Genomic DNA, 15041 nt, shown 5'->3' on the forward strand with positions numbered 1-15041 from the left:
CTGCATAGAGCCCATTCGGCCCACTGGCAGGGCCTGATTGGTTGAGCCTCAATTGGCTGAGGCTGGCAATTGCACAGGTGAAAGGAGTTGGCCTCATTAGGCCCACTGGCAGAGCCTGGCCCAGGTGAAAGGAGTTGGCCTCATTAGGCCCACTGCCAGAGCCTGGCCCAGGTGAAAGGAGTTGGCCTCATTAGGCCCACTGGCAGAGCCTGGCCCAGGTGAAAGGAGTTGGCCTTATTAGGCCCACCGGCAGAGCCTGGCCCAGGTGAAAGGAGGTGGCCTCAGTCATTAGGCCCACTGGCAGAGCCTGACCAGAGCCTTTTGTGGTGGTTCTGGAGAACCGTGGGTCCGACCGACTCGATACCTGGCACTGCACTCCCTGTGGGGGTGTGGAACGTGTGTGTCGAATGTGAAGTCGGTGGGTCTAACGGTTCTCGAGTTACGTGCATTACAACCGCACACACACGTACGTACGTACGCACGCACGCACGCACGCACGCAGAGACGTGGCGCATTTATAGTAGGATAGAGGGTATGCACACAGTGATGTAACGAGGTTTTCAATGTACAGGTAGTGAGTCCCGGGACTCACTGGTGGTCATTTGAATGAGTCCCAAAGACATAAAAGTCGTCCGATTTGTCACACACGTTACCGCAGTTAAGTGTGTAAAATGTTAATTTTTAAGGAAATGAAAAAAAAAAAAATATATTATATATATATTTTTTTTATGTTTTTTTTGTGGCTTTCGCCTTTATTTTATATATTTTATGGAGGGACAGACAGTAGGCTGACAGGAAATGGGGAGAGAGATGGGGGGAAGACATGCAGTAAAGGCCGTCGGGATCGGGAGTCGAACCTGCGGCACACTGCCAGACTGGAATACCAGCCAAGGTGCCTGGACCACTGAGCCATGACCCAGGCCAAAAATATACATTTTTAAGGAAATTAATAAAACCATATATGTTTTTAAACAATGCAACACTGCCTCATCAAAGTCGGTGTTGTGACTTTAGATATTGTCAATTGCTTGCATGAGAAGGAGAGAGGTGGTGGAGTTATAGCCGTTTTAGCAGACCGTTTGAGCGTCCAATGGAGTTAAGAGGTTTTGTCCAATGCGTTTTTGTACTACTTTCCATTGGTTAAATATTTTCGAAACGACACACACGACGTAAAGGGTGTTCAATAGCATTGATTTATGGAATAAAATCAAGTTCTGAGGTTTAACGATGTATGTACATCGATGCATAATGGTGCCTATGGTGTGTGTGCTAGCAGTAGCCCACCACCAGGCTCCGCCAAACTTTGGTCAACTCAACTGTCATTGTCTCCACCAGGCCGAAGGCATGGGGAGAGAGTATGTTTTGCACTCCGTCCGTGTGTGTGTGTGTGTGTGTCCGTCCGTCCGTCCGTCCGTCCGTCCGTCCGTCCGTTACCAGCTAATCTCCGGCACCGTTAACCCGGTCGATGCCAAACTTTGCACACACACTCCCTGGATGCCAACGATGAACCTCTGCCCCGCATTTTCCAGAACGGCCTGTTATAGCGCCACCATGAGGCAGCTTTTCACCTTTTACCTAAAACTGCACCGATCTGCGTGAAACGTTGCATGCACACTCCCTAGAGGCCAAGGACAAACCTTTGACCTGCATTTTCCGCATCTGCCTTTTATAGCGCCACCAGGAGGCCGACTTTTGTAAAACACATTTTTTGATATTACTCCTCCAGATTCTGTCCAAAAATCTCACAAATCGTTACACAGTATCTCTATGGTCATGTGCTCAAGTCGGATCCGTCCGATATTTCATATTCCATCCTAATTGGCTATAATTGGCTTTCACAGTTTGCAAGATTGCCCCGTTTTGAACAAAAGCCTCAAATCATGAACGCACCATGCAATTTACGTGAAATCTTTCACACATTTTCTTACTAGGCTGAGAAATATATCCCACCCTTTTCACATTGGCCTGTTATAGCGCCACCAACAGGTTGATTTTTGCAAAACACATTTTTGGAACAAAATGCCTCAAATCATCCAATTGCCATCAAAGGCAAACATGTTTATATTACTCCTAAACATTTTGCCAAACATCTCACACAGTCCTATCCTCCTGGTGGAGACCTGTGCCCAGAAGGGCACTTTTTCTAGTTGCATCTGTATTTATCATTTTATTTTACCGACGGCACGGGTGGACGGCTATGTGCCCCCAAATGCCTCTGGGCCCCCAACCTAATTGCGTTGTCTGCGTCACGCTAGTGAGTAGTTAACCCATTCAGGGCGGGAACCCCTTTTGGTGTTTTAAGCATTATGTTTACTTTAGCTATTGAAAAATAGCAGATCTACAAGCTTGTAGCGCGCCACCGAGTGGCGCGCTACGAGGTCCCTGGAATAACATATTTTCAGATGAGGGTCGGCGGCCAATTACATATATTTTTGGGGGTCCTTGACATGAAAATGTACGAGAACGATTGACATAGAAACATGGGGTTTTTCAGAACATTTGTAGAATCGTCCACAGGTCTAATTGGGTTAACGCCCCCCGTCTGTGGTATTTCAGGACCAGGACGTGTGTCCAGTGGCAGATGAACCTGCTCACCCACATCGAGGACGTCCAGAACCAACTGGCTTCCAGAATGGACTACATAGAGAAAGAACTGGACGGTAAGAGGGTCAAAAAAACATAATGGATCATTTAAAGGACCACTTCACCACTTTTCAACTTCTCTTCCTATAATTGGTCCTAACTAATGTTCATGATAAAACACCACAATTTTTTCCTACTCAGTCTGTGTCTCATAGGAAGGCTGTGGGCAGTTCAGAAACCTGTCCACCAGTGACATCATCGATGGTGAATCCAAGCTAATAGAAACGGCAGGCTTTCTTTTCCTGAAAAGTTGCAATGCAAAAGTTGAAGCCATCGTTCTCACGATAATAAAAAGTCTAAATATATTTTAAAACAAATCTTGTTTAAAAAAAAATCTGCCTAATGATGATGTCACTGGTGGACGGGTGTCCGAACTGCCCAAAGCCCTCCTATGAGACACGGACTGAGTAGGAAAAAATTGTGGTGTTTTATCATGAACATTAGTGAGGAACAATTATATGAAGAGATGTTGAAAAGTGGTGAAGTGGTCCTTTAAGTCCGGGGGAATGTTGATGTTGTGTTTTTTTCCTCCACTTTTTATTATTCTATTTATTTATTCTCCCAACAATGTTTGGACCTATTTCACCTAGAATACTTGGTTTAAAATGGTACCGCTTCCTTGGGAATCGTGGTGCGATGCTTTGAAACGTTGTACACATGCATACATTTTAATACCGATAGTCAACGGAGAAGCCAACATGTAGAACGGCTATTTAGTAAGTAGGAGCGCGGGAGTCTATCCCTGTTTCGCAATGCGCTTAGACCTCTGGGAGATGGAGTCTATCCCTGTTTCGCAATGCGCTTAGACCTCTGGGAGATGGAGTCTATCCGTGTTTCGCAATGCGCTAGACCTCTGGGAGATGGAGTCTATCCCTGTTTCGCAATGCGCTAGACCTCTGGGAGATGGAGTCTATCCCTGGTTCGCATGCGCTTAGACCTCTGGGAGATGGAGTCTATCCCTGTTTCGCAATGCGCTAGACCTCTGGGAGATGGAGTCTATCCCTGGTTCGCATGCGCTTAGACCTCTGGGAGATGGAGTCTATCCCTGTTTCGCAATGCGCTTAGACCTCTGGGAGATGGAGTCTATCCCTGTTTCGCAATGCGCTAGACCTCTGGGAGATGGATTGCTGAGGAGCGCAACACCTATACATCAGCTCCCAGCACGTACCGCGTTGACTTTGCCCCACACAAGCTTGTGCTACTCATACGCCGAGTTGGCGGTGACCTTGTGGTCGAAAGGTGGTCTGCCGACTTGAGCTCCTCGAAACAATACCTTGTCCTTATACGATAAAGTATAAGTCACTTACACCCTCCTTCTAATGAGAGCGCAAAATCTGTCTTGGAAGAGCCACCCATCGACTAATCTAACCCATTTTGACCTGAGATCAGATTCTAAAAATGTCTTCTACATCCTGACAGTTTTCTGAAAAAGCTATGTTTATATGTCAAAATAGCAGACCTACAAGCTCGTGAGCTTGTAGATCTGCTATTTTTCAATAGCTAAAGCATAACATAATGCTAACACCAAAAGGGGTTCCCGCTCAAAATGGGCTAATATACGGCAACCTTCCCCGTGTCTCTTCACTAGTCCGATCCAGAAGAACACAGTTTGCCGGCCACTGCTATAGAGCTGACAATGAGCTTATATCTTCCCTGGAGTCCTGCCTCAAAGCAGACCAGAGGTAGAAAAAACTGTCGTTCCCTGATGTCATCGCTATAGGGACACATGCATCAGTAAGCAGAAACTGGGGATGGCAATGAAGGAGCGGGAAGTCTGGCGTAATATTGTGAAATCCACGATCTCGACCGCGGTCGAAAAATGATGATGATGATAAATCAAGGCATTCGTTTTGTTAAGTCAGTACAGTGCCTTCATGGTGTTGTGTTGGAATGGCGGCCGGTAATCGTTCTAATAATAATAACAAATAATATATATTAATAATGTGGCGTTGATACTCATGTGGTGACATCACTCTCCTTCTTCCCTCTCCATTGGCAGTTCTAGAATCCTGGCTGGATCTATCAGGAGGCCTAGAACCGCCGGACCCTTTGGCCCGCCTCCCGCAGCTCAAGCTGTCAATCAAACAGCTACTGGCGGACCTTAGCAAGCTGCAGCATATTAGTGCACTCTGCTCTGTCTGACATAATGCACGTGCATATACACACACACACACGCACACACACGCACAGTGACAAACTGGCAGACCCACTAGCCTGTAGATTGTCTTATTTAAAGGGCGGCGTCTTCATCGATTTCTTTACCCGAAATACTGTCTTTTCTATTTGTGAGGACGATGTGAACGACTGTCAACACTTCCCTCCGTGTTCACTCAGTAGGTTCTGAGAGAGCTACTTTTAAACGCCATAACCACACGAGCCCTAGCGTCTCCATTGCGGGCACGGCATAATAGGCAAACATTCAGCCAAAACAGGCGAACAGGTTCGGCATAAGTTCTAGCCTATTGGCTATTTTCAGCGGGAAATATTCTTTGTGTCGATGTGAAAAAAGGAGGGACCCAAGGATAGACCCCCTGGGGTCAATTAAGTGTACAGGGTATTAATTAGGTGGTAAAAAAACGAGATGTTACGGGAGGTGGTGTTGTGTCGGATTTTGCCGTGTGAACATCCTGTGGAGAGCGACGCTCTGGCGTTCACTTGTCTCGTCTTGACTGTTCTCGTTAAATAGTATCGGAGTAATCCACTTTTCGATGTACATTTACTATGTCTGCATGTACGTACATGTCCACACATGACAATAAAGCAACCACGTCATCGTACGTAGTATGTCCTCCTCACAATAGAACAAGCAGGATTCTGGTTAAACATTTGAAGCGCCATTTCAAAAGTAGCCCCAAGATGGTTCGATCTGCAATTTGTGCCGCTTCACAACACGTCGCAATGCGACACTTTGTGAGCCTGTAGCTATTTTGGAAACATTTTGGATGAATAAAATAAATCTAATTATCCCCCTTAAAGTAAGGTGGGATCATTCCAAAGCTTAACCCATTTAGGCCTGGAAAAAAAAGTCTTCTGAAAGAATATATATTCAAAGATTTGTGTCACATTTTCACGATTTTTCAAAAATAGCAGATCTACAAGCTCGTAGCGCGCCACTCGGTGGCGCGCTATGAGCTTGTAGGTCTACTATTTTTCAATAGCTAAATTATAACATAATGTTTAAAACAACAAAAGTGGTTCCCGCGAGTTGTTGGATCAACTTAAAAGCCAAATCTCAGTCCAAGCCCAGCCAAACCCCCACAAGCCATTTAAACCCTATACACCAATCATGATGAGACTCGAACCTGTGACAACACGACAATTATGGTACCGTAAACCAACCAACTGTCCCTGTGATGGATGGTTTCATCTTCTGACGTGGCAAAAAAAAAAAAAGAAGGAAAATAAACCAAACAAATGCTACACAATCAACAGCCTTACATGAAGCAGCGAGAGAGATATTTAAAGATGGAGTCTATGAGAAATCCACTGTCTTTGTACGTCGCGTACGTCCAGTAAGTTACTTGGACTAAAATGTGGACAATGTGTTCGAAATTGGTGACACACAGACTGACACCGATACTGACTGATACACACACACACACACACACACACACACACACACCATCACCAGATTCATAGATGGTTATGTGTACTGTACAAACACACACACACACACACACACAATTCAGAGTGACAGCCCGGCCTGTGTACAGTATGTATGTATGTATGTATGTGTGTGACAAGCAAGTGATGTCATGCAGGCTGTAGATTTCCGTTTTTGTACAGTTTTTCTAAAGTGAAAAGAGTTAAAAGTTGCGAAAGATAAACTCTGGTTAACAAACAAGAATACAAATTAACTTGAAGAGAGAAATTATTAACATGTTCATTTAGTATTTTGACACCTTGTATAAACTTTTTTTTTTTTTCATTTTTGTTCAATATTACATATACCGCTGTACATTGCGTTTTATTTAAAGGTCATTCTTATGAGGTTTCCTACATGCACATGAGACCAATAAAAGTATTCTGGATAATAACTGTGTTCGTTTTTCTCTGTCAACACCAGACACGTGAATGTTAACCCATTTTAGGCCTGAAAAAAAAAAGTCTTCTAAATCCTGACAGTTTTCTGAAAGAAACCCCCATCTGAAAATATGTTGTTCCAGGGACCCTCCAGAAGCAAAGATTTGACTTAAAAACATTCGTTCTGAAAAAATATATTCCAAATTTGAGGCACATTTTCACGATTTTTCAAAAATAGCAGACCTACAAGCTCGTAGCGAGATGGAGTCTATCCCTGTTTCGCAATGCGCTTAGACCTCTGGGAGATGGAGTCTATCCCTGTTTCGCAATGCGCTTAGACCTCTGGGAGATGGAGTCTATCCCTGTTTCGCAATGCGCTTAGACCTCTGGGAGATGGAGTCTATCCCTGTTTCGCAATGCGCTTAGACCTCTGGGAGATGGAGTCTATTCGTGTTTCGCAATGCGCTTAGACCTCTGGGAGATGGAGTCTATCCCTGTTTCGCAATGCGCTAGACCTCTGGGAGATGGAGTCTATCCCTGTTTCGCAATGCGCTAGACCTCTGGGAGATGGATTGCTGAGGAGCGCAACACCTATACATCAGCTCCCAGCACGTACCGCGTTGACTTTGCCCCACACAAGCTTGTGCTACTCATACGCCGAGTTGGCGTTGACCTTGTGGTCGAAAGGTAGTCTACCGACTTGAGCTCCTCGAAACAATACCTTGTCCTTATACGATAAAGTATAAGTCACTTACACCTCCTTCTAATGAGAGCGCAAAATCTGTCTTGGAAGAGCCACCCATCGACTAATCTAATATACGGCAACCTTCCCCGTGTCTCTTCACTAGTCCGGCCACTGCTACAGAGCTGACAATGAGCTTATATCTTCCCTTCTTCTCTGGAGTCCTGCCACAAAGCAGACCAGAGGTAGAAAAAACTGTCGTTCCCTGATGTCATCGCTATAGGGACACATGCATCAGTAAGCAGAAACTGGGGATGGCAATGAAGGAGCGGGAAGTCTGGCGTAATATTGTGAAATCCACGATCTCGACCGCGGTCGAAAAAAGATGATGATGATAAATCAAGGCATTCGTTTTGTTAAAGTCAGTACAGTGCCTTCATGGTGTTGTGTTGGAATGGCGGCCGGTAATCGTTCTAATAATAATAACAAATAATAATGTGGTGTTGATACTCATGTGGTGACATCACTCTCCTGCTTCCCTCTCCATTGGCAGTTCTAGAATCCTGGCTGGACCTATCAGGAGGCCTAGAACCACCGGACCCTTTGGCCCGTCTCCCGCAGCTCAAGCTGTCAATCAAACAGCTACTGGCGGACCTTAGCAAGCTGCAGCATATTAGTGCACTCTGCTCTGTCTGACATAATGCACGTGCATATACACACACACACGCACGCACACACACGCACACACACGCACGCACACACACGCACAGTGACAAACTGGCAGACCCACTAGCCTGTAGATTGTCTTATTTAAAGGGCGGCGTCTTCATCAATTTCTTTACCCGAAATACTGTCTTTTCTATTTGTGAGGACGATGTGAACGACTGTCAACACTTCCCTCTGTGTTCCCTCAGTAGGTTCTGAGAGAGCTACTTTTAACCCATTTAGGCCTGACCTCAAAATTAAAAAAAAATCTTCTAAATATTTTCACGATTTTTCAAAAATAGCAGACCTACAAGCTCGCAGCGCGCCACTCGGTGGCGCGCTATGAGCTTGTAGATCTGCTATTTTTCAATAGCTAAATTATAACATAATGTTTAAAACACCAAAAGGGGTTCCCGCCCGAAATGGGTTAAACGCCATAACCACACGAGCCCTAGCGTCTCCATTGCGGGCACGGCATAATAGGCAAACATTCAGCCAAAACAGGCGAACAGGTTCGGCATAAGTACTAGCCTATTGGCTATTTTCAGCGGGAAATATTCTTTGTGTCGATGTGAAAAAAGGAGGGACCCAAGGATAGACCCCCCTGGGGTCAATTAAGTGTACAGGGTATTAATTAGGTGGTAAAAAACGAGATGTTACGGGAGGTGGTGTTGTGTCGGATTTTGCCGTGTGAACATCCTGTGGAGAGCGACGCTCTGGCGTTCACTTGTCTCGTCTTGACTGTTCTCGTTAAATAGTATCGGAGTAATCCACTTTTCGATGTACATTTGCTATGTCTGCATGTACGTACATGTACACACATGACAATAAAGCAACCACGTCACCGTACGTAGTATATGTCCTCCTCACAATAGAACAAGCAGGATTCTGGTTAAACATTTGAAGCGCCATTTCAAAAGTAGCCCCAAGATGGTTCGATCTGCAATTTGTGCCGCTTCACAACACGTCGCAATGCGACACTTTGTGAGCCTGTAGCTATTTTGGAAACATTTTGGATAAATAAAATAAAAATCTAATTATCCCCCTTAAAGTAAGGTGGGATCATTCCAAAGCTTAACCCATTTAGGCCTGAAAAAAAGTCTTCTGAAAGAATATATATTCAAAGATTTGTGTCACATTTTCACGGTTTTTCAAAAATAGCAGACCTACAAGCTCGTAGCGCGCCACTCGGTGCCGCGCTACGAGCTTGTAGATCTGCTATTTTTCAATAGCTAAAGCATAACATAATGCTTAAAACACCCAACAGGGATTCCCGCCCCCAAAATGGGTTAAAAGCCAAATCTCAGTCCAAGCCCAGCCAAACCCCCACAAGCCATTTAAACCCTATACACCAATCATGATGAGACTCGAACCTGTGACAACACGACAATTATGGTACTGCAAACCAGGGGTGGGCAACTGGCGGCCCGGGGGCCACATGCGGCCCCCACCTTCACTTAATGTGGCCCTCAGGTTAATGTCAGGATACTGATATAATATTGGTTTCAGCTGTTTACAATTCCACAACATGCAAACATGACCCGCTTTAATTACTTCAGTCTAAATTAGTAGCTCAATGCTCAACACAAGTATAATTAAAAGGCATTTGGAATTACATCAAAATGTTCGTTTTCAGGATTCCAATTCAAAAATAGTAAAAAATAATTCAACATTTCAATTCGAATATAGCAAAAATAGCCGATCTACAAGCTCAAAACGTGTCGCAGCGCGACGCGTTTTGAGCTTGTAGATCGGCTATTTTTGCTACGACAGTAATATATGGCCCTAGGGAGTGAGTGTGGAAATATAGTGGCCCTCTCCATCGTCAAAGTTGCCCATCCCTGCTGTGATGGATGGTTTCATCTTCTGACGTGGCAAAAAAAAAAAAGAAGGAAAATAAACCAAACAAATGCTACACAATCAACAGCCTTACATGAAGCAGCGAGAGAGATATTTAAAGATGGAGTCTATGAGAAATCCACTGTCTTTGTACGTCGCGTACGTCCAGTAAGTTACTTGGACTAAAATGTGGACAATGTGTTCGAAATTGGTGACACACAGACTGACACCGATACTGACTGATACACACACACACCATCACCAGATTCATAGATGGTTATGTGTACTGTACAAACACGCACACACACACACACACACACACACAATTCAGAGTGACAGCCCGGCCTGTGTACAGTATGTATGTATGTATGTGTGTGACAAGCAAGTGATGTCATGCAGGCTGTAGATTTCCGTTTTTGTACAGTTTTTCTAAAGTGAAAAGAGTTAAAAGTTGCGAAAGATAAACTCTGGTTAACAAACAAGAATACAAATTAACTTGAAGAGAGAAATTATTAACATGTTCATTTAGTATTTTGACACCTTGTATAAACTTTTTTTCCTTTTGTTCAATATTACATATACCGCTGTACATTGCGTTTTATTTAAAGGTCATTCTTATGAGGTTTCCTACATGCACATGAGACCAATAAAAGTATTCTGGATAATAACTGTGTTCGTTTTTCTCTGTCAACACCAGACACGTGAATGTTAAAGGACAACTTTATTTTAGTTTTTTTTCAACCAAGGTTCATGTTTTAGGTTGTTATTAGAGAAAGTAAATGATGAGTGTCAATTTTTTTCTTTCGTTTTAGCTATTTTTGACCGGGGGGTTGGGATTGGCATTCGAACATGGGCCTAAATATGTATTTTTTTGACACCATTTTATAGCGATTTATTTTTTTATTATTTACTATAGTCCTACTAGACACCAGGAAATTACATCTGGCCACAAAAGATCACGGGATCTACTGAATGTGAAGGGGGTGACATGTTGAGCCATACAACACAGTATAGTAAAAATCACACCCGTGTGAACTGAGTGGTGCAAATCCCCCCCCACCCCCTCTCTCTCTCTCATTAGCAGGCAACAGTGCAAAACTCTCTCTCTGTCTCTGGCACAACAGCGCCCCTACTGGTACTCATGAGTCACACATGAGTCACACACATTAACACGAGTCACATATTGCTGTTCCTTGGAGTGGTTGCACCACTCAAAACAACTAAAGTTGTCCTTTAATTACGTTGTGATGCTGAGTAGCTTACCTACATCGTTGAGTAGCTTACCTACATCGTTGAGTAGCTTACCTACATCGTTGAGTAGCTTACCTACATCGTTGAGTAGCTTACCTACATCGTTGCTGTCGGGCAGAAGCCTCTTTATCTACGAATTTTGATTTAAAACGTTGGTGTGTTTGGTAAATGAACGCCCTAAGCCTACTGGACTAACCACAGTGTGACAAAAGTATCAAATATGGCAGATCTACAAGCAATACAAAAAAAGTATTTTTGGCATCGGGACCACGAGCTGTCTCCTTTTCTATTTTAAAGATCTACAAGTTCGAAACACTGCGTGAAGTGACGCGCTTTGATCTTGTAGATCTGCTGCTTTTGAATTGAATTGATCTCACCATTCATGTATATTTGTATTAATAAGTAAAGCTGTTAAATGGGGCCTGTCGGCTCAAACCCACAATGCAATGCTTTGTTTTCAAGTGTTGCGCACAAACGTCAGATGCATTACAAAGTTAGACAAAACAAAACGGTACCAATTCCATTTCCGCTATTTCCCATTCCATGTGCGCTTGTCTTATGTAACACCAGCGCCGCTATTCCAAAGCCCCTTCAGGTAATTTTTTTTAAACTATTTTCAGCAATGATATATTTTTTGGGTGGATAGACTTTGTCGCGCTGGTCATTTTGAAAGTAGCTCTCAAGTAAGAAATCACACCCGTGTGAACTGAGTGGTGCAAAATGTGATTCTAAAAATGTCTTCTACATCCTGACAGTTTTCTGAAAAAGCTATGTTTCTATGTCAGTCGTTCTTCGATTTAAAAAAAATAGCAGATCTACAAGCTCGTAGTTCGCCACTCGGTGGCGCGCTATGAGCTTGTAGATCTGCTATTTTTCAATATTATTATTATAACATAATGCTAACACCAAAAGGGGTTCCCGCCCAAAATGGGTTAATGTCAAGCCCTGCCTTTCGTGTGCTAGGTGGACGAGGAGAATGGCTCCATGATCCAGGTCCGTGGTTTTCAACCCCTCTCATTATCAATGCCTAGGGGTGGGCGATATGGAAGAAATATAGTATCAAGGCCTAGGGGTGGGCCATATGGAAAAAATCACACCCGTGTGAACTGAGTGGTGTAAGGTATAGCCTGTCTGACGTAATTAAATCATTACAGGCCTAGGGGTGGGCCATATGGAAAAAATATAGTATCAATGCTTAGGGGTGGGCCATATGGAAAAAATATAGTCAAGGCCTAGGGGTGGGCGATATGGAAGAAATATAGTCAAGGCCTAGGGGTGGGCGATATGGAAGAAATATAGTCAAGGCCTAGGGGTGGGCCATATGGAAAAAATATAGTATCAATGCCTAGGGGTGGGCGATATGGAAAAAATATAGTCAAGGCCTAGGGGTGGGCGATATGGAAAAAAATATAGTATCAATGCCTAGGGGTGGGCGATATGGAAACAATATAGTCAAGGCCGAGGGGTGGTAGCCTGGCTTGGCCAGCCTCATAGCGGGGATTCACTGAAGATTCTTCCCCGCATATGAGTCTGGACTTCGGCCATAGGCAGCTTGAAAAGTGGGCGTTAGTAGTTGCCTTGACAGACAGATCCATCTAGCCAATCAGCGTAACAAAAAGCTGACGTCACCACACGCGCTGGTCCGCTCCTCATACCACGCTAAAAACAACAAGGTCTGTTATAGTTTCTACTTTATACGTGAGCGAGATATGTCGGATATATGTCAGTCTATATCTGAAATAACTGCTGTTCTTATCGTTTCTGTGTAAACTTTTAAACTTGTTGCGTTGAGGGCAGCCATTGTTGTTTTGAAAGTACTGCAGCATGAATGTTACGTCACCATATACACTTGAACCAATCAGAGGCTGCTTTTCACTGTTGTACAGACAGCCGTTGAAACACAGTCACTGATTGGCCCCGATCATTTTCTGATTTCTCCAGCTTCCGCATACTCTCTGCCAATGAGCCCGAGTCCAGACTCATATGCGGGGAAGAATCTTCAGTGAATCCCTGCTATGAGGCTGGCCAAGCCAGGCTATAGGGGTGGGCCATATGGAAAACATATAGTATCAGGGACTAGGGGTGGGCGATATGGAACAAATATAGTCAATGCCTAGGGGTGGGCCATATGGAAAAAATATAGTCAAGGCCTAGGCGTGGGCGATATGGAAAAAAATATAGTCAAGGCCTAGAGGTGGGCCATATGGAAAAAATATAGTCAATGCCTATGCGTTGGCGATATGGAAAAAATATATAGTCAAGGCCTAGAGGTGGGCCATATGGAAAAAATCACACCCGTGTGAACTGAGTGGTGTAAGGTTTTATATAGCATGATCAGCTGTGGTCTGACGTAATGTCTGACGTAATGAAATCACACAAAATATGTTAAGTAAAAAAAGCTATAATTTTTGATAAATGTATGTATCACACCTGGATGTGATTTCACAACTGGCTGTTTTTGCGCAGAGAAAATGACCACGGTTGCTACGGTCATCCAGTTCACCCGGGTGTGATTTAATTACGTCAGAAATTATTTTGAACATAGCAACCATGCTCATTTTTTTCTGCACACAAAAGCCAGTTGTAGGAGTGGTTTACACCACTCAAACAAAAGCCAGTTGTAGGAGTGGTTTACACCACTCAATAGGAGTGGTTTACACCACTCAAAAAATATAGTCAAGGCCTAGGGGTGGGCGATATGGAAAACATATAGTATCAGGGACTAGGGGTGGGCGATATGGAAACAAATCACACCCGTGTGAACTGAGTGGTGTAAGGTATTATATAGCCTGATCAGCTGTGGTCTGACGTAATGTCTGACGTAATGAAATCACACCCGTGTGAACTGAGTGACCATAGCAACCATGCTCATTTTTTTGGTACGAACAAACACGTGGACACGTGGACACGTAAACTAACAAAGCCAGTTGTTGGAGTGGTTTACACCACTCAAAAATATAGTATCAGGGCCTAGGGGTGGGCCAGATGGAAAAAATATAGTCAAGGCCTAGGGGTGGGCGATATGGAAAAACTATAGTCAAGGCCTAGGGGTGGGCCATATGGAAAAAATATAGTATCAATGCCTAGGGGTGGGCGATATGGAACAAATATAGTCAAGGCCTAGGGGTGGGCCATATGGAAAAAATCACACCCGTGTGAACTGAGTGGTGTAATGTCTTATATAGCCTGTCTGACGTAATGAAATCACACCCGGGTGAACAGGGTGAACATAGCAACCATGCTAATTTTTTCTGCACATACTAACAAAGCCAGTTGACGTAATGAAATCACACCCGGGTGAACAGGGTGAACATAGCAACCATGCTCATTTTTTCTGCACAACAAAGCCAGTTGTAGGAGTGGTTTACACCACTCAAAAAATATAGTATCAATGCCTAGGGGTGGGCCATATGGAAAAAATCACACCCGTGTGAACTGAGTGGTGTAAGGTTTTATATAGCATGATCAGCTGTGGTCTGACGTAATGTCTGACGTCCGATGTGAGGTATTATATAAGGTAAGGTATTATATAGCCTGATCAGCTCTGATCTGACGTAATGAAATCACACCCGGATGTGATTTCACAACTGGCTTTTTTTGTGCAGAAAAAATGACCATGGTTGCTACGGTCATCCAGTTCACCCGGGTGTGATTTAATTACGTCAGAAATTATTTTGAACATAGCAACCATGCTCATTTTTTTCTGCACACAAAAGCCAGTTGTAGGAGTGGTTTACACCACTCAAAAATATAGTCAAGGCCTAGGCGTGGGCGATATGGAAAAAAATATAGTCAAGGCCTAGAGGTGGGCCATATGGAAAAAATATAGTCAATGCCTATGCGTTGGCGATATGGAAAAAATATATAGTCAAGGCCTAGAGGTGGGCCATATGGAAAA

General features: G+C 43.8%; 1 protein-coding gene across 7 annotated transcripts in view; it reads left to right on the forward strand.

Annotated features, from left to right (window-relative positions):
• LOC306925600 (PHD finger protein 20-like protein 1) overlaps nt 1-9748 on the forward strand; it is a 54548-nt gene extending 44800 nt beyond the window's left edge. For 6 of the 7 annotated variants that reach the window (XM_079504527.1, XM_079504531.1, XM_079504532.1 and 3 more), the window contains 2 exons: nt 2557-2660; nt 4643-4896. In XM_079504527.1, coding sequence (XP_079360653.1) covers nt 2557-2660; nt 4643-4785 — 247 coding nt within the window. In that variant the 3' untranslated portion in view covers nt 4786-4896. Of the gene's footprint in view, nt 1-2556; nt 2661-4642; nt 4897-7901 lie in introns of those variants that run through there. The other variant, XM_079504528.1, reaches the window with a different exon arrangement.
• Nucleotides 9749-15041: the final 5293 nt, after the last annotated feature.

This window comes from Electrona antarctica (genome assembly GCF_951216825.1).
Source record: "Electrona antarctica genome assembly, chromosome: 6".
In the NCBI taxonomy this organism is placed as follows: domain Eukaryota; kingdom Metazoa; phylum Chordata; class Actinopteri; order Myctophiformes; family Myctophidae; genus Electrona; species Electrona antarctica.